Here is a 21,173-nt window from a genome sequence, read left to right on the forward strand (position 1 = left end):
AAACAAAAGCCTCAGCAGAAAGAAGCAGAACACAATACGTGGCACCAAAGGGCAGACGGCAACACTAAGAAGGAACTAAACCATCAATGAGGGAAAGGGAGGGGGAGAGTGAGGGGGGAGGGGAGGGGGAAACCTCAGGTAAAAACCGTTGTAAATAAGACACAAACTTGTTTGTAAATATCAGAGCTGTTACTCTGTAAACCTGGAAATACTAATAAAAATATATTTTTTAAAGAATCAATACGGCTAATCTGACTGTTCAACTTGAACAAATTCTCTGGACAAAGAATGGGAGATGGGGGCAGTTATGGACCAGTGGTTGTATTGTATTTGGTTTGTGTGCCCTTGGTCTACAGAGGGTAAAAACAAAGTTCCCATTCCGCATAAGCATCCAATTATTCCTGGTCAGCAATACATTTGTGCAGATGTTTGATGTGTTGTTGATATCCTGTTGTTAGCACTGCACAATTTTGAAAGTATGAGTTGTTATGGATACAATTTTGTTTCTTTATTCTTTCATGGAATGAGGATGTCACGGGCAATGCCAGCTTTTGTTGCCCATCCCCAACTGCCCTTGAACTGAGTGGCGTCCTGGAATCAGCTCTTGCTCCAGACACATGCGATGGACTGAGGAGAAACTTCAACATTGTCAGAAGCAGAGGTGTTAAACTGATGAGGCGTCGGCCCTCTCATATAGATGTGGAAGCGCTGCCAGGTTCTCCTTATAGTCTAGCCAATATTTATCTCTTAGATAAATTCACAAGAAAAAATTATTTGATAACTTATCTCTATGCAGTTTATGGGACCTTGCTGTAGGCCACTGGAAAAGAAAATTGAGCAGAGTGCAAAATGGTCAGCTGATGTGTGACTGGCCATTTTGTGCAACTGTGCAAGACTAATTTTAATCCCTGAATATCCTCTACAGAGTATCTTTTTCACATAAAAGTTCAATAACCAACAAGATTTATAGATGTTAGTCTTTTGTTGGGAAGTCTACAGCCCCAATTTTAACTGGGAGGTGGGAGCAGTGCTTGCAAGGTCAGTAATGAGGGATAGAAAAGCTTTGCAAGATGTGGAGGTCTGCTCAATTTTAAGGGGCTCAGTGCTAATTTCTGCAAACATTTGAGGATGTCCTACTGACCTGCGTGGTACAATTTCCAGTCTTTACCCAGTTACTATTTATCAAGCCTCAATTCACCTCTTCAAAGGAGGCTTCTATGAGGGCTACCATTCCGGCAACTGAGAAGTATTGTTGGAAATTGCCAATATGGCTGCAAAGAGAGGGCAGGTGGTCCAAGTTATCTGTTGTACCATGGAAGTCATGATAGGTGCAGTGAAAGTCTGAGGGTTGTGCTACGTGGAAGAAACAACCTGGCACCATAATCAAAGATTTTAAGTCTAAAGATGTGCAGGTTAGGTGGAGTTACAGAGTTACGGCGATAGGACAGAGGAGTGGGCCTCGGTAGGCTGCACTTCCGGAAGATCAATGCAGACTCGATTGGGCAAATGGCCTTCTTCTGTATTGTGTGGATTCTATGGAATCAGGAATCCCTTGGTGGAGATGACTGTGGAAGTCAGGCCTAATGATGCCACCAAGCTTGATCCATTTCAGGAAATATTTCAGAACTCACCATATCAGGACAGATTATTACAGGTCCTTCTTTGCCCATCTCTTGCAATGTACTTGCTTTCACTCCCTCTTGTTCCTTCCACACAATTTACACTGCTTTGTAGCCCTGCATCACTGTTATCACTAATCACAGTTATACACCATATCACTTCTCATCCTCACTCCTAACATCAGCTTGCATCCTTTCACTGCTAGGACCAATGCCATCCTCCCCTCAGCTCCTTCAGGTTGTTCAACCTGCAACTTCTCTCAGCAAACCTACTCAGTTCACACTGCAGCCACTCTCTGCAATTGGCTGGGGTCTGCCTGATTCTCTCTTTCACAAGTTCTGGATCAGGAAGTAGCTGTACAGATGGCTCGTGTTCCACCTGGACTGGGTTGGGACCCATGCCTTAGCAGAACGGGTAAATTATGAAGTGGAAAATGCTATAAAATAATAAGACTGGTGGGGGGAGGCATCTACAAGAAATGTCAGCAGCCTAAAAGTAAACAAACCAGGGTAAGGGGGCACTGGGAAGAATAAAGTAAGGGAGGACATTGATGGCACAGGAATAACAAGAGTTATAAAACAGGAGTCCAAAAAGATGGTTAAACATAAGAATGAGAAACTCCTATTAAAAATGAGTTAGAATATCTGTGATGTGGAGATACTGGTGTTGGACTGGGGTGAGCACAATAAGAAGTCTTACAGGTTAAAGTCCAACAGGTTTGTTTCGATTCACTAGCTTTCGGAGCATTGCTCCTTCCTCAGGTGAATGAAGAGGTAGGTTCCAGAAATATATATATCGACAAAGTCAAAAATGCAAGATGATACTTTGAATGCTAGTCTTTGCAGTTAATTAAGTCTTTACAGGTCCAGACGGAGCAACTGGAGAGAGGAATAATCACAAGTTAGAGGTGTGAATTGTCTCAAGCCAGGACAGTTGGTAGGATTTCGGAAGCCCAGGCCAGATGGTGGGGGGGTGAATGTAATGCAACATGAAACCAAGGTCCCGGTTGAGGCCGTACTCATGTGTGCGGAACTTGGCTATAAGTTTCTGCTCGTCGATTCTGCATTGTCGCGCGTTCTGAAGGCCGCCTTGGATAACGCTTACCCGGAAATCAAGAGGCTGAATGCCCTTGACTGCTGAAGTGTTCCCCAACTGGAAGGGAACATTCTTGCCTGCCGATTGTCGCGCAATGTCCGTTCATTCGTTGTCTCGGCGTCTACATGGTCTCACCAATGTACCACGCTTCGGGGCATCCTTTCCTGCAGCGTATGAGGTGGACAACGTTGGCAGAGTCACGCGAGTATGTACCATGTACCTGGTGGGTGGTGTTCTCACGTGTAATGGTGGTACCCATGTCGATGATCTGGCATGTCTTGCAGAGATTGCCATGGCAGGGTTGTGTGGTGTCGTGGTCGCTGTTCTGAAGGCTGGGTAGTTTGCTGCAAACGATGGTTTGTTTGAGGTCGCACGATTGTTTGAAGGTAAGTAGTGGGGGTGTGGGGATGACCTTGGCAAGATGTTCGTCTTCATCGATCACGTGTTGAAGGCTGCGAAGAAGATGTCGTAGTTTCTCCGCTCCGGGGAAGTACTGAACAACAAAGAGTACTCTGTCGGTTGTGTCCCGTATTTGTCTTCTGAGGTGGTCAGTGCGGTTTTTTGCTGTGGCGCGTTGGAACTGTCGATTGATGTGTCGAGCGCCATAACCCGTTCGTACGAGGGCATCTTTCAGCGTCTGTAGATGTCTGTTATGCTCCTCCTCATATGAGCAGATCCTGTGTATACGGAGGGCTTGTCCATAGGGGTTGGCTTCTTTAATGTGTTTAGGATGAAAGCTGGAAAAGTGGAGCATCGTGAGGTTATCCGTGGGCTTGCGGTAAAGTGAAGTGCTGAGTTGACCGTCGTTGATGGAGATGAGTGTGTCGAAGAATGCAACCGATTCTGGACAGTAGTCCATGGTGAGTCTGATGGTGGGATGGAACTTATTGATGTCATCGTTAGCGATGGTGGTGGCGGAACCAAGGTGGTGGAACCGCTGAGATCTGGGATCGAGCGGGTTGAGCAGATTCTGGAGTCCCAAGGCCTGGCGATACAGAACGTGGAGGAGGCGGTGGGGGAGCACGAGGAGCTTTTAAATCATTCATGAGCAATAGAACTAGTTAACATTCCAATTGACCCGAATACGCCACACCATAATAGGGTTGATGTGGGCAGGCAGGCAAGAGTGGTGAGTCTGCTTTATCACCCTAGAATCATAGAATCCATTCATAGAATTCATCTGAGATAAAAAAAGTGGGAAAGAAGGAGGATGCATCCTGGGTGGAATGCCCTGTGCGCATTAGGGGGCACCCCCTCCTCAAGGTGATTGTAGCGCTATTGGTATGGATAAGATCAGAAATATCCATGACATACTTGGAACATTACTATGCCAAAATAAATTAATATTGGTGTAATGATATAGCACAAGCACAATGTCTTATATTTGTTTTCATAACAGATGGTTCAGAGAATTATAAAATGCTCTTACTGTTATCTCCGGAGGCCAAGCCAGGATTTGTTGATGTTGACAGAGATTGAAGCCGAGGTAAAGAAGGACTGAAAAGATTGGATTTTCCGCCATTCCCGTTACTATTGGCATTACCATTAACTCGCACAGATCCAGGTGACTGACCATTTGAACAGGGGGCTATAGAAGACACAAATAAGGACTTATTAAAGAAAGGTTGATTTTAAAGGTTTTAAAGGAGGTTGGATCAAATTACTATTTCATTAATATCCATCAATGTTCGTGTGACTGCATCTACTCCATTGGTACAATGGAATCATTGGTACAGTGACCCGATGACAATGTGAAACTGGGGTTGTTCCTTTGTCCTGCTTTGATACCAATATTTAACATTCCCTTTTGCTGATCATGCTACTAGATCTCACTTACCAGCATTGATGGGTGCTACCTGAGAAATAAACTATATTTCTTGTCTGTGAAATGAAAAGCATTTGCTGAAATTGTGGATGCTAAATCGAATGTCACCTTGATAGTACAAGGATAAATCTGAGGAGACGTAGACTCTTATAGCATAGAAAGAGGCCATTCAGTCCATTATGCTTGTGCTGGCTCTTTGAAAGAGCTGTCATGCTTACGGCCATGTCCTCACTTTTTTTCCCAAAACTCTATATGACTTTCACATCCTCAACTGTCTGCCCAACTCACTAGTAAAGTTATGTATGGAAACAGCTTCCACCTTTTCAGGTGTATTCCAGATTCTGTCAACTCTGAGTAAAAATAATTCTCTTCATCTTCCCTCCAGGTCTTCTTCCAATGATTTTAAATGTATGACTTCTGGTTATTCACCGCTTGCCAGAGAGAATCAGATCTCTCTATCTATTCTATTGACACCGTCCAGCATCCTGAAATTTCTACTCAGTCTGTGCATGGACAACCGTCCTAACTTTTCAAACCTCTCCTCAAAATAAAGTTCCTCATTCCTTGTAACATAGTGATAAAACTTCTCTGCACCCTTTCAAAGGCGTTTATATATATTTCCTGATCCCTGGATTGAGATTACTAGATTAGGCGGGCTGGTTTAGCACAGGGCAAAATCGCTGGCTTTTAAAACAGCCAAGGCAGGCCAAGGCAGCACGGTTCAATTCCCGTTCCAGCCTCCCCGAACAGGCGCCGGAATGTAGCAACTAGGGGCTTTTCACAGTAACTTCATTTGAAGCCTACTTGTGACAATAAGCGATTTTCATTTTCATTTCATTTTCATTTCACTTCCTTTTTACTGAGAAAGCCATGTGTGAGGCCTAGGCCCATTAAGGTCAATTTATGAGGAGCATGGTGAACACATTGAATCAAAGAAAGTTGGGAGCTCTGCCCTCTGTCCCCGACTGTCTCCCATTTTATGGCAGTAGTAATAGAGACACAAGGTGCCTCCTGCCCCCCCCCCCCCCCCCCCCCCCCAAAACCTTGGGCCGAATAAGTCCCTTAAGTAGCCAATTAATGGCCACTTAAGTGCCTCATCCCTCTTCCACTGCTGTTATCCTTAGCAGGGTGAGACCCTCACCAAGCGGGTAGCCTGGCAGCTTTTACTGGGTTGACTGGGTCTCTTTTGGGGGTTCCATGTGTTCCCTCCAATGTCATATTCTTCCCTTTAAACTCTCCCACTGGTCTCAGGCTCAACCCCTCAAACCACCTCACTGAGACCTGCCAGCCAATAACCCAAACTTCCCTGAAGTCCGTCTTCTATAACTTCCTCTTCTTTGGGAACTGCCTTTAGTCCCAGCAGCAGCTACTGCTTGAACCAGGCGCAGCTGAAATGACACAGTGCTGGCCAATGGGACTGGTTTGCAGCTCCCGAAGGTGGGAACTCCTCCCTTGATGGGGATCGTAGTCATGCCCTGAGACAATTGACATCCCACCAAGCGTAAAATGGTTGCAAGACAGGCTGTTTTCTCGTGGTGGGCTCCAGACTGACGTCTTAGTTAAGGAAGGGGCAGGGAACAGGGCACCACGTAAAATACAGCCCAGGATTTAGGTTGACAGCTTGTTTCGGTGTCCTGGGTCTGAAGATCCCATACATCCCCAGAAAGTCAAGTGCAACTCTGCAAATGAGTGACTCTCGATAATTTTCACAAACCTCATGTGTGCTGACCCAACAGCAGTGCCGGTAGGTGACTCATAATAGGTGTGCTAATGGTCCCTGTTGGTAGAAAGCTGTTCTAAAGAATGGCCCATAGATGAAGAAAAGTAGAGGGAAATGCAGAAAAATTACCTGTAATTGGAGGTTTCCCATGGTGTTGCACGGATAGAGCCAGAGGTTTTGCGATGTTTCCACTCCTGGATAGGTCCTGGCATCCTGGGTAATTGGCAGTAGATGATGCTGGACCAAGACTAAATGTTGATTCTGCAAAGTACAAATATTTTAAACTACTTCTACTCTGCACTGTGGCAAAGAGATCTGTAAAGATGAGGGGCGGGATTCTCCGGGAATTGGAGGGGCGGGCAGAAATGGCTCAGTGGAGTGGTGGGAACCACTCCGGCGTCGGGCCGCCCCAAAGGTGCGGAATCCTCCACACATTCAGGGGCTAGGATGGCGCTGGGATGGTTTGTGCCCCACCGGCTGGCGTCGAAGGCCTTTGGCACCGGGCCGAAGGGACTCCGCCGGCTGTCGTGGGTCCGCGCATGCGCGGGAGCGTCACCGTCTGCTGCCGTCATCCCCGCGCATGCGCAGGGGGGGGGGGTTCACCTTCGTGCCAGCCATTGCGGAGACTTACACGGCCGGCACATAGGAATAGAGTGCTCCCACTGCCAGATTGCCCAGCCCCCCCCCCCCCCCCCCCCCCCCCCACCGAAGGCCAGCCACAGAGCTGCGTCCCGCCGGTAGGGACCTACCTTGATTTATGTCGGCGGGACTCGGCAAAAACAGGCGGGAACTCGGCCCATCGCGGGCCGGAGAATTCAGCAGCCGGCGGGGACGGGATTCACGTCACCCCCCGGCGATTCTCCAACCCGGCGAATATGTAGAACAGGTGCTCAACTCAGTAGAGCAGCAGTTGTATCCCCAATTAATAGTGATCCAATAATCAATCAGCACATTCTTACATACAGTATAAATTGTTGTTTTCCCCTTGATGAGTGTCCCTTCAGAATCATATTCAAATTATTTGTAGTCACAAGTAATGAAATGACGCCTATATCTGGAAGGTTCCTTTTTTTATTTTTGAGGGGATGTGGATGTCACTGGCTGGGCAGGCATTTATTGCCCATCCTCAATTGCCTTGAACTGAATGGCTTGCTGGACTGTTTCAGAGAGTCACCCACATTGCTGGAGATCCAAACGGCACTTTTCTTTCCCTAAAAGGACATTAATGAACCAAATGGGTTTTTATGACAATCAACAATGGTTCCATGGTCATCGTTACAAATTTTAATTCCAGATATTTTTTAGTGAATTCAAATTGCACTGTCTGTCATGGTTGGTCCCCAGAGCACTATCCTGCATATCAGGATTACTAGTCCAGTGATGATATCACTACACCGCCGCCTCCCTAAGCAGACACTATTTCCTCAAAGTTGCACATATCCAATTCTAGCACAAAAATAGAGGGAACATTTAAATAAATATACTGATATTCATTCTGTGAATGTGTTTTTGACATAACACATTTTACATCACCACTAATGGCATTGCACATTACAATATAATTTTACACATATGTGCACATTTTCCTCTTTCTCTCTCCATCTGTCCCTCATGCTAAATTATCATTTCTCTCCACCTCTCCACAATGGTAAGCACTAAATATGAAATACCAAAAAACTTGCATCAAGGATCACAATAAAGTAGCCAGTTGCAACACTGTTAAATGACTCCTACACTAGTTAAAAGTGGCTCCCACTGTGGATCTGAGCCATATCAACCTGGAAAAAGCCAAGCTCCCATCCTTTCTTGGTCACTGTTGACTTAGCTGATTTTGACCAAAGCAGCAATTTAGGCATTATAGCTTGCCTGAGCTTCTCTAAGATAAACTTGTTCATGAAGAATAGCCACTTAAGTTAGGGTCCCATAGGGAAACCAGTTGAGGCGTAACCCACATAAGACAGTGCCGTGGATGGAGAGAAATGGAGGAGCATACTCAATCCTCAGGTAGTTGAACCCCACAGTAGGAAGATGCAAGCTTCGACTGGTGAACTACGCTAGGCTTCAATCTCAGCCACTTTACTATAAGGAAATGTTGAGTGGAGGGCAAGTTCTCTGCAGGGGCATAGAGAAAAGTAGAAAAATAGTTCATTAGGGCTATTCTGACAAAACGCTTAGTGGTCAATTTGAAAGCAGTGTGGCAGCGATCTAGCTGCAGTTAATTTGCTTGGCTCAAGCATGCTGGATGAAACCGAATAAAAGATGGAACATTGGTCAACGTACTGAATCCACGCTCACATCAGGGTGCCACTCTGGTGCACCAATTCTTCAGTATTTCCCACATGTGAATTAGAACAATGGGGATGGTGAATGTACCCTCAAAAAGAGGGAGTCTTACTCACTTTGACAAAGTGTATAGGTTTCAATAATTTTGAAAGGAATTATTTTTCATATGGAAAAATATTCTTGATTGCTCTTTAACTGTGAAACAGATTACTGTTCTCATTTGCATATGTCACAAAATAATACTGATAAATCCAAGGTGCCACGGTAAAGGGCACCAGTTAGTACCATATAGTGAAGTGCTTGACTGCATTAATCATTTTAAATGCTTCACATTACATACCAGATTTTGGATCCACGACCTCAGCAACAAAAAAACCTACCTGTCTGAGAGCTGGCAACTGTAGTACTGTAACCACTAGATGACACTGTGTCAATGTTTGGAGATGGCGCAGCAGCTCCCACGACTGCAACAACCGGCTTGGCAGAGGGTAGTGCAGACGAATGACTGCTCGGTGACTGACGAGTCCGGCATTCTAAGAACGTTTCAAAGGAAGTGAATTTTTTTTTTTAAGTCAGGGTCAGGCTGATTGCTTTTCACTACCACACATATGCTATATGTTTTAAAATTATATCAAGGACGCACAGTGAACAGTCACAAAGTTACGTCGAAGTGGAGTCCGTTTCCATATCAACACTGATGGCACCTAGCTTGAAATCTTGCGAATGCTTCTCTCGACCTCGCTATGGCCTCTCTACTATCTTCATATAACAATCAAAATAAATTATAGTGAATCTCAAATTATAACCATAGTAACTTTTATAATACTGGGTTTAGTAATATGTATCGTTACATATCCAGAACGTCTGATCCTGAAGAAACCACGAGTCTTCAACTTAAAGCAAACTAATTTATTAAGTAATGATTAATTATAATTGAGTTCGACACTCTACAGAACTATCACTAGTAATCAAGTAATTATATATTAATGTATTAACTGATTCAAAGCTATACATGCTAACTATGCTCTGATCTATCTATCGTACATTACACTCCTGGGTTGAAAGAGACCAAGATCCTCTGGGTGCTGATACTTATAGTGGTGCCCTCTAGTGGTAGTGTTACAGTTAGATGTTGTAATTAACCCTTTAGTTATCTACACATATACATATCATTACAGTAACCACAAGCAATCTCAGTTCAGCAGTGTCCCTTTCACTAAATACTTCCATCTTAATGAATCAGTTCTGGAAAACTGTGCCTTTTCAATGGTGATGCCTATCCCCATTGCTGTAGAAAAGGACAGAAGTCACAGAATTTAGGGTGGGCAGCTTCGATCCATTCTAACTCAGTTGTTTGCATGCAGCTGCTCCTAGATGAGTGGCTGCTTCTTTAGCACCACCTGAACATGAACAGGAATTAAGCTATGATGTGGAGATGCCGGTGTTGGACTGGGGTGAGCACAGTAAGAAGTCTTACAACACCAGGTTAAAGTCCAACAGGTTTGTTTCAAACACGAGCTTTCGGAGCACGGCTCCTTCTTCAGGTGAATGTTCAGGTTCACCTGAAGAAGGAGCCGTGCTCCGAAAGCTCGTGTTTGAAACAAACCTGTTGGACTTTAACCTGGTGTTGTAAGACTTCTTACAGGAATTAAGCTGGGTGCTTTTACAATGGAACCTTGGTGTACGTCAGCCACATCAGGAACTTCTGATCCTGTAAAGGAATTCAATTTTCCCCAACCCGAGATTTTCAGGGCCAGTGCTCACTCAAGACTCATTTCACCTGGATCTTTATGGCCATCCAAGAAAATACATTGTTATTCATGTTTCTGAGCCCGATTCAAATGCTCACTCCACTGTTAAAAGGTATGATGTACTGACAAACTCTGCCATTTCAAATTCAAGACTCAACTACTGGAATGAGAGCCAGATCAATCAAAGTGGCTTAGGTACATGCCAAACAGCCATCCCCCTCACATACCATTATCACTGTGGTATCACACATAACAAGCACAATTTAGGGTTGAGAGTATACTTCCAACACATTGTCACTATGGAAACAAATGGCAGGCAATCACACACACCTTCCAGATAAAATAACAAAAGGAAAGTCATGAGCACTCAATGAAATCCTCCCACTTGAACTTCAGCTCTGCATTCCCCCAAGACAATGATTTAGACAAATGAAAATCTACCCTTTTCATTCTGGCAAACAGTCTCGGAACAAATTGCTGTTTCAACTTTATAGTTGTAAACGATGTAGGCAATGAAAACATTTGTAGGATCTATTCTCGTAATGTTTCAGGCTAGAGTTCAAGATTGTAAGCAAGATCACAAACCCATTATTTATACACACTACCACATATAACTGAGGAAATTTCTAAACTGCTTACAATCTATTGTCTTTATTTTTTTTGTTGCAGATTGTTATTGGTTAAATAATCCAGTTAGTAAAAATAAATACTATTTTCCACTCTATTTTTACTGAAGAGCTGAGATGAATATAGGATCACACTTAAAAATTCAAAAAATTGATAAGAGACACGAAGAAACATTTAGGAATATAATCTGAAAATCACTGTTCACATAGAGAAAGTGTCAACATCACTGGAGTTCTGTACTGATTTTAATTACCTTTCCAGCAAATCAGTGGTCCTTTGGAAAAGACACCTTGAGAGTTTTTGACCAGGTAATATTTTAAGTGCTTCTGCTTCTTTGGCTGGGTTGTCAGCTTTAAATTGATGTGATTGGAAAACTCAGTGAAATACCGAAATCCTTTTTCCCCACAGCCTATGCAGTTCCCCGAGAAACCTGCCATTATAACAACAGAAGCAAGAGCAGATGGTGAGAATGGACAGGACTAAGCTTCAGAGAGAGAAATGTTGTTTGATTTGGACATTCTCAGTATCTCAATAGTTCAACTGCACAGCCATATGCCAATCTTACAAAATCAGGAACCAGAACAAGCTCCAGAATTTAGTTCCAGTGATGGGCTCCCTCTCCCTCCTCCCCCCCCCCCCCCCCCCCCCCCCCCCCCCCCCCCGACTGGTTGGAAAACTGGTGGGAGCTCTGCGTTGCTTCTGTGCGAGAAGCTCAATGTTCACTGGCCAAATGAGGCCTTCCACACAGTCAATGAGGAAGAAATCCTGCTGAAGAGCTGCTGGCCATTCAGTGATTGACAGTGCCACCAGGAGCAGTAGCTGCTTCTAGTAATGATCGGAATCCAAGCCTAAGGATCTCCACTAGATTTCTGGACACAGGTGAGTGGGTCAGGAAGAGGTCGCAAGGGTGGCTTTCAGTGGCCCTCCACTTTCTCAATGCCAGACCCCCTCACCGAGGTCAGAGCCAAACCAGATACAGGTCGCTGGGTGGCTTCAAGAGGCCCACTCCAGCGAGCTCAATTAAATTGCACCCCGAATTTCAATTGAGAATTATGCTCACTCTCCAGTGTAACTTCAATCTGCCTGGACAGAATTGAATGTCCTCCCCCATGATTGGTTTGGTGATAATGGCAGTGGGGGTGTGCATTTTATTGGACAGGAGCGTGGTGGGTGGGGACCTTGCAACTTTAAACTCTGCCACAATTGAGCCTGTGGCTGAAGGCCCGTGGGCCATCTTCCTCCCCTGCCACCAACTGAGGCTCTTAAGTAAGCACTTCATGCCAAGTATTCACTCAGCGACAGTGGAGGAACCGAAAAGCAAACCCTGTCGGGGTTACTTGTAGGCTTCCAAGGGCAGTATACTTTTTTTTAATGGTGCTCGGTGCCTGATTGAGGGACCCAGCATCAGGTGGACATAGAATCGAATAGGATCAAAATTAAATGGGTGGACATATTAAAAATTTAAAGACCCCAAAAAAAATTTGTTTAAACTAACACTGAGGCTAACCAGTTCACCTTTATTTTTGTGCAAATTTCAATCTAATCACTCTGTTAACAACATCATCAAGGTTACTTATTGCTGATCAACCTTCCTGTCATTGAAGGTTAATTATAGAGTCTCATTCCTTCACATATTACTTGCTGGAGAATTGAAAAAAGTATTTTTAAACTTTTATTTTGGTTTACCTTTTACTCTCTTAATCCAATCTTTCTTTTCCTCTCCTTGTTTCTTTTTCTGTGGTTAATTTAACGTTGAATTCACAATTCTAACTTACAGCAGCCCTGCTCAGAACTTACTCTGTTCATCTCAGTGCAACAATCTGGATCCAGAAATACACAGTTGTTTGTCCTTTTCCCTCAGATCCCAGAAGCTCTGTAGAGGGCACTGCACTGTTTTCATCTTGCATATCCAGCAACTTTCAGCACAAAATATCTTGACAATTAAACAAGCAGGGGGAAACCCAACTAACAGCAGGTGCTGCTTGCTTAATGGTTTGCTTACATTCTGGGCTGAACAAATTGGCAAGAATAAATCATGAAATATATATTCTGGCATATGCACCATAGTAACATTGATTTTTGGTGCGTAGGGATACTATGGAGGTCGAGTATTAAGTTAAAATTGAACGGGACACAGTAGCCGAAACTTTCTGGCTGCTCACGCCGGCGAGGTATTCCGGTCCCGCCATCGGCGTACCCCCACCATGGAATTCATGGCTGTGAGGGGAACCCCGGCTGTGAGGGGATTCAACGGGAAACCCCGTTGACAATGGCGGAATCAGAATGTCCTGCCGTCGACCAATGGTGAGTCAATGGAGGAAACCCACGCAGACACTGGGAGAATGTGCAAACTCCACACTGTCGAACTGGAACCCGGGCCCCTGGCGCTGTGAGGCAGCAGTGCTAACCATTGTGCTACCCTTGCTACTTACTCACTACTGACTAACACGAAGGCACTCTAATAGGTTCATAGCAGCCTAAGGGAGGACAGATTGATTCTTATGAATTAACATTCGTAGAGAGCGATCAGCAAGGAGAGAAACAGTATCAGCAAGTTTATCATCCGAAGGCCAAAACATCCATTGACATGCCCCTTTTGAACACCCTTTTGGTGGTGGAAGAAGCCTCCACATTGGAAATGATTTAATTTTTTTGTTTATAAATTTACCCAATTCGTTTTTTCCAATTAAGAGACAATTTTGTTTAGCCAATCCACCTAGCCTGCACAATTTTGGGTTGTGGGGTGAAACCAACGCAAACACGGGGAGAATGTGCAAACTCCACACAGACAGTGACCCAGAGCTGGGATCGAAACTGGGACCTCGGTGCCGTGAGGCAGCAGTGCTAACCACTCCATGACCGTGCTGCCCCCTCCCCATCAGAAATTAAAGGGTTATTTTAAGCCGGGCCGATTCTCAACGAAACAAGGTACTGTCCTAAGTTTTTAAATCCGAAAACTGTCTGACTGTGACATCATCCTTTTAGTGGCTATTTACACAAATGTAGTATATTCAGAAAGGGAACTTAAATTTTAACTGAAAATTGTGCTGTCACACTCCCAATAACGTACTGTCTGAAATAAGAGACTCCTCACCTAAAAGTGCATTCTTTCCATTGTCATCTGGCAGAAATCGTTTATCTACTGCACAGATCAGAATGTGCTCAGGGAGATTTGGAGACTTGGCTCCTACCAGCACAAAGCCTGGTGGAATGTCAATTTGTTCTGAAGAGAGCGATACCAGACGCAGGTCTTTGCCAGCTTGGCAGAAACCTAAATTAAAGCAAAATCATAATTATTAATTTGCAAAATGTGGCTGACTTGAACAATGTTTCAAAATAACATCAACAAAATAAAATTAAATAAAGGCTTGCTTACAAGTGAAGATAAGACTTTGCTTAACAACAGCTTTGGAATGTTATGGTTATTGTATTTGAGTAATAGGCATGAAAAACTCTTTAAAACACAACTATTTTTGCAGAAACATTGTGACATAAATTTATCTTAGATGGTAGCACAAAATGGGCATTGGCAAATCTACAGCCTCTCTTGCACTCCACTCAATTCTTCTTTCCATTGGTTTCAGGGAAAATTAAAATCAGGCAGAATGTAGAAATACTAATGAACTCGATCTTCATGTGCATGGGGTCAATTTCAAAGATGGCACAAAACTTGGAGGTATTATAAATTGTGAACAGGATAATGTAGAACTTCATAAGAACATAGATAAGTTGATGGAGTGGGCAGATAAAGTTCAATGCGAATACGTGCGAGGTGATGCAATTTGGAATTAGAATTGGAATCGTTTATTGTCACGTGTACAGAGGTACAGTGAAAAGTATTTTTCTTTCATGCAGCTCAAACAGATCATTTAGTACATGAAAAGAAAATACGTAATAGGGCAACACAAGGTACACAATGTAAATACATAGATACAGGCATCGGGTGAAGCATACAGGGGTGTAGTGTGTAGTATTAATCAGATCAGTCCATGAGAGGGTCGTTTAGGAGTCTGGTAACAGCGGGGAAGAAGTTATTTTTGATCTGTTCGTGTGAGTTGTCAGACGTTTGTATCTCCTGCCCGTTGGAAAAGTTGGAAGAGTAAGTAAGCCAGGTGGGAGGGGTCTTTGGTTATGCTGCCTGCTTTCCCAAGGCAGCGGGAGGTGTAGATGGAGTCAATGGATGGGAGGCGTAGATGGAGTCAATGGATGGAAAGCGGGTTTGTGCGATGGACTGGACTGCGTTCACGACTCTCTGAATTTTCTTGCGGTCTTGGGCCGAGCAGTTGCCATACCAGGCTGTGATGTAGCCAAATAGGATGCTTTCTATGGTGCACCTGTAAAAATCGGTCAGAGTCAGTGTAGACATGCCAAATTTCCTTAGTTTCCTGAGGAAGTATAGGCGCTGATGTGCTTTCTTGGTGGTAGCGTCGATGTGGGTGAACCAGGACAGATTTTTGGTGATGTACACACCTAGGAATTTGAAGCTGTCAACCATCTCCACCTCGGCCCCGTTAATGCAGACAGGGGTGTGGACAGTACTTTGCTTCCTGACGTCAATGACCAGCTCTTTAGTTTTGCTGGCATTGAGGGATAGATTGTTGTCGTTACACCACTCCACTATGTTCTCTATCTCCCTACTGTATTCTGACTCATCGTTGTTCGAGATCCGACCCACCATGGTTGTGTCACCAACAACTTATAGATGGAGTTAGAGCCAAATTTTGCCATGCAATGGTGTGTGCATAGGAAGTATAATAGAGGGCTAATTACGCAACCTGATTGGTAGGAAGAACATGGAGAGACAGCATAAAAAGGGGTCAAATTCTTAAAAGGGTGCAGGAGCAGAGAGACCTGGGTTTATATGTGCAGGACAGGTGGAGAGGGTAGTTAATAAAGTATATATTATTCAGAGCTTTATCAAAGGGGCTATAGAGTAGAATAGCAAGGAGATTATATTGAATTTACACAATTCACTATCACCCACTTCACACTTTCACCAAGATGAATTTATAATCTATTTTCCTTTTTTATTATCAGTAGTGTTGAGAATTAACTTTCGCCATTTCACTAACTTTGCTCTTTACCACTCTTGGCGCCTTTTAATGCCTATTAATAACAGTAATCTCCAGCAATTAAATAATTTCTACAAAATGAACCAACATTACCTGATTGCACTGTCTTCCTTCTGTTTCTTTTTCTTATACAACCAAATGTTGGGAATAACAAAAGTCCTCACTCAAAAGTAACGCAGGTCACTAGCTTCTGATGACATTCGCATACAGGCTACAATCCACCAGAATTTACCTCAGGTACAACATTGAATTACAGAATTGTACAGTGCAGAAGGAGGCCATTTGGCCCATCACTGTGTGCCCATCAATGGCTCTTAAAATGAGCACCATGACTTGGTGTCATTCCCCTGCCTTTTCCCTGTACCCCTAAACATCCTCTTCACATCCTCTTCACAGTTTTCAATATTTCCTAGTTTTGTAATCACCAAGATTATTATTGTTAGGAAAACAAAGGTAGTTTTAAGGGATGATATATTTATTGGTAAACATTAGAAATAATATAGTTTTAACTTAATATTTCTGTCCCTGGAAAGGGCATTTATTGCCCAACCCTAATTTCCCTTCGGGCGAAGTGAAGTTTGCTGTGGGTCACATGTAGGTCAGACCAGGTAAGGACGGCACATTAGTGAACCAGATGGGTTTCTGCGACAATTGGCAATGGTTTCATGGTCATCATTAGAAATTTTTATTACAGATTTTTAATGAATTCAAATGTCACCATTTGCAGTGGTGGGATTTGAACCTGGGTCTCCAGAGCATTACTCTGGGTATCTGGCTTACTAATCCAGTAACAATACCATTATACTACTGCCTCCCCGTGCTGGACAAAGGTGTTTGTATGCGTAGGAGTTGGTTAACTTCCAACTGTGTTTCTATTGTGCTTAGAGAGGGCTACGGCGTGAAGAATAAATAAACCAGAAAGAGAAGTTTTTATGTTTTAGTATTAGCTGAATTTGTGGGCAGCTGGAGATAGGTGGTGAGAGAGAAGGCAGCTCTCACAGCTCTGCTAGAAGCAGTTGGTTTTAGAATGCCAAAGTGGGAACATCTCTGTCAGCCTAAATAGAAACAATTATCATGGAATAATGTTTAAGGAAACAGATGGCGGGAATCTAAAATCCAGCTACTAAGGAAACTAGAGAAATGAACGGAAGTGTCCAAGAAGACTTGAATTACGTGAACAGAGAGCAAGGTACAGTTAAGAAGAATTCAAGGAAGAGTAAACAGATTGTTCTGAGTGAAAGAAACAATTTCAGTATCTAGATTGAAAGTGGGATAGCAGATTTCAGAGGGAGATACAACATTTGATGTAATTTAAATATAGTTTACGAACTGAGAGTAAAAGCAATTGTGAGCAGTTTGTACAGCCATCAAGACAAGGAGATCCTGGGCAGCACAGTGGCCCAGTGGTTAGCTGCCTACGGTGCTGAGGTCTCGGGTTCGATCCCGAGTTAAAGTCTCTGTAAAGTTTGCACGTTCTCCCCATGCCTGCGTGAGTTTCACCCCCACAACCCAAAGATGTGCAGGTTAGGCGATTGGCCACACTGAAGTGACCCTGAATTGGAAAAAAATTAATTGGGTACCCTAAATTTAAAAAAAAGTAAATCCTAAAAATGGTTGGTGTAAAATCTTCGACTGATATCACTGTTAAAAGTGGACTGGAAGCTTTGTTTAAAAGTGTCATTTGGTGGCGCAGTGGTTAGCACTGCTGGCTCATGGCGCCGAGTACCCGGGATAGGTCCCGGCCCCAGGCCACTGTCTGTGTGGAGTTTGCACATTCTCCTCATGTCTGTGTGGGTCCCCACAACCCAAAGATGTGAAGGGTAGGTGGATTGGCCATGCTAAATTGCTCCTTAATTGGTTAAAAAAAAGTATCATTTGGAAAACTTCAAATCGATTTTGGTATGTAAACTGCTAAGGGAGAGCATTATTATTGTGAGAGAAGACTTTAAAGCGTGTTTTTGGTAGTGGAGTTGGAAGCTCTCATCTGAGAGTTTATTATTAACTCTCATCATAGACGCTAACATGGGTTCAGAGCAGTGTCTGCATTTGACCACAGTCACCTTGTGTCTTAAAAGGGAGTTTGTGTTAATGAAACCATTGTAGGTTAAGATGTCCTTTTAATCCATGTTAATCCTAAACATGTGTGTAATTGTTAAAATAAGGGGGGAATAATGGAGTATTCTATAATAATCCAACTTTTCTTGTTTAATAATTTTTTTTATTGTTGTTAAAATGAATTAGTGGTCCTGTGACTCTGTTCCTCCACGTTTTAGTAAAATAAAAGTTAGGGTCTTTTGAGCCTGTGCTCCATTCTGGGATCTTTCCGTCCAGTTATAGCATCAACTGGGATCATAGCAATGTATATCAGGGAAAGTGACGGTCCCAATACCGACCCCTGTGGAACACCACCACAAATTTAACTCCAGCCCAAAAAATACCTATTGACCGTTATTCTCTGCATCCTATTAGTCAGCCAATTTTGTTTCTACATTGCTACAGTCCCTACACAGGAGCAGTCTCCCGATAAATTTTAGCCAACCTGACTGACTAGCAGCTCCAGCAGTCCCAACAGCACTGCTGGCACAGCTAACAGGCCCCAAGGTGAAAGCACCTTGCATCCCAAGACAGGCAATTCTGGGGTTTTGAATGGGGATTATCCCCCCCACAAAGACATATCCCCTCCTTCCTGCCTTTTAGGCAGTTTTGTTAAAAGGCCTGTCCAGTCCCACTCGCCTGTCCATGCCAACCATATTATGACATGGACAACATAATATTCGTATTAATTGGCTTTTTAAGCTTAATTGCCCATTAATTATTTTTCCAAAATGGCGAGATGGTGATGATTTTGGCAACCACCTACTTAATATTTAATAGTGATAAGGTCGGGAGTAGGCAGGACATTTCATAGTTTCATAGAATTTAGAGTGCAGAAGTTGGTAGGCTAGCCACCTATCATATTTAATGCAAGTATGACCGGGGATGGGGGTTCCATAAAGTCCAGCTCTAGGAGTTGGAGATCATAGTGTAGAGGAACACCAACTGTAAGCTTGCATCTTCCTGCCCCATGGCTCAATGGGAGGGAATATTAGATCACTGCACAATTTTGTTATACAGCTGGGTTACCTGATTCTGACTGTAGATGTAGACTGCCAAAATACTCAGGTGAATCAAAACATATGTAGATGAATACCAACAAAGATCATCCAAATATTGGCAACATAATCTAAGTATCCTGGTAATATTCACCCAAACACGGTACTGTGATGAGGCCTTTAGGAAGTAGTAATGCCCAAATATTGAATGGATCCCAACAGAAATTAGGTTACTTATCGCAAGGATGAATCACAGTGCCAAAATCCTTTTGGAGCTGTTCCAAGACTGACATTGTATAGTTCCAAATAAATATTGAAAACACAGCTACGAGAATGAAGAATTTCTACAAGTTTAACACCATCACACAGGCACAACTGATGGCAAAATTGTGGGAGGGACATAAAATAAGCATGGCTCATCCATATGTAGTCACTCAATGTGTTGGAGTTCATTGTAAGTTTTGACCATAAATTTGAGCAAAACAATCTTATTCAGCAGTCCTCAATTGGGCTGAGCCCAAGAAAAACAATCTCTGCTGCTGGCATTTATCTAGTTAAGCCATGGTAAATCTTATTTTAGAAATATCTGTTCTTCCTTATGGTCTTCACACTGCTGCTTACTTCTGTTTTTCGCAAGTTTGAACTCATCTCCTCCTAAAATATGTATCATCGCCTCCTTCATAGAACATAGAACATAGAACAGTACAGCATAGAACAGGCCCTTCGGCCCTCGATGTTGTGCCGAGCCATGATCACCCTACTCAAACCCACGTATCCACCCTATACCCGTAACCCAACAATCCCCCTTCACTTCTATTTTTATCTCTATTCTCGCACTTCTATGTTTTCTTCTCTATTCCTCCGCTGTTCTTTTTTAGTATCTTCATTTAGCTCTTTGCTTCATGCTCACTTTGGTTTCTGTTCCCTAATTAACTTCAGACATTATCCCTCTCTCTTTGACAAAGAGTCATCGGACTCAAAACGTTGGCTCTTTTCTCTCCCTACAGATGCTGCCAGACCTGCTGAGATTTTCCAGCATTTTCTCTTTCGGTTTATCCCTCTCTCTCGCTTCTTCGCTTCCTCTGTACTGATCATCTTCCTCTTTTTTTCAATTTTATTATCAAAATAAAAATAAGTGGAGAGAGGCTTCAAAATAAATTTCATTGGGGAAGGGGACTTGGGGAAAACAGTACCACTGGAGGATTCCTGGAATAAAGCTAGCATGAATGGATGGGTCAGCAAAGGAATAATGCAGCTGCGGAAAACTGGTGATTGACTACCATTATTCACATATACAACTAACAATTAACAACAAATTTAGTTCTCAAATGTTTTAGGAGTCTAATGAATATCTAGGCTCTGAGCGAAGAATACATAATGAGGCTTGGCTGAAAACGCAGAAATCCATTAGCCTGTTGAAATGCTTGATGAACAACTTTGACATTCTGGTCTATGCAATCTAATTGCACAATATTTATTTTCACAAGATAAAGAGAATTTAAGTGCTTGCAATTTCTTGTATTGTTGCTTTAAAGGGTCTGGATAATTGACACTTCTATTGGCCTGTTGTAAAAAGAAGACTTTTTTTGAAGGAAGTGGAAAGTTATCCATGATTGATTGTTTTTTTAAAGATCTTTTGACACATCCTACTATCACAATCGGGTATATTAGTTCTGTACAGTGTATCGTGAATACATGATGTGGAGATGCCGACGTTGGACTGGGGCGAGCACAGTAAGAACTCTTACAACACCAGGTTAAAGTCCAACATGTTTGTTTCAAACACTAGCTTTCGGAGCACTGCTCCTTCCTATTCACCTGAGGAAGGAGCAGTGCTCCAAAAGCTAGTGTTTGAAACAAACATGTTGGACTTTAAACTGGTGTTGTAAGAGTTCTTATAGTGAATAAATGGGCATGGAAGTGTCATTGCTTGATATGGAGGGCATGAGGGATACAGGGTGGGTGGGGGCACACCTTGGTGTGAGAGCATGACGGGCCATAGGAGGTGGGTGTTGGCATTCATGGCATGGGACATGGGAGGCCAGAGATGGTGGCTAGGCGTTTAAGGTGGCATGGATGGAGCATGTG

At 43.2% G+C, this 21,173-nt stretch overlaps 1 protein-coding gene across 3 annotated transcripts in view; it reads right to left on the minus strand.

Moving 5' to 3' along the window:
* Positions 1–21,173, minus strand: part of greb1l (GREB1 like retinoic acid receptor coactivator) — a 373,269-nt gene that overhangs the window by 99,384 nt on the left and 252,712 nt on the right. For all 3 annotated transcript variants that reach the window (XM_038809210.1, XM_038809211.1, XM_038809212.1), the window contains 5 exons: positions 14,016–14,192; positions 11,175–11,351; positions 8,924–9,076; positions 6,390–6,521; positions 4,145–4,303 (listed from right to left, as the gene is read on the minus strand). In XM_038809210.1, coding sequence (XP_038665138.1) covers positions 4,145–4,303; positions 6,390–6,521; positions 8,924–9,076; positions 11,175–11,351; positions 14,016–14,192 — 798 coding nt within the window. The remainder of the gene's footprint in view (positions 1–4,144; positions 4,304–6,389; positions 6,522–8,923; positions 9,077–11,174; positions 11,352–14,015; positions 14,193–21,173) is intronic.

The sequence above is a fragment of the Scyliorhinus canicula genome, chromosome 10 (genome assembly GCF_902713615.1).
Source record: "Scyliorhinus canicula chromosome 10, sScyCan1.1, whole genome shotgun sequence".
Taxonomy (NCBI): Eukaryota; Metazoa; Chordata; class Chondrichthyes; order Carcharhiniformes; family Scyliorhinidae; genus Scyliorhinus; species Scyliorhinus canicula.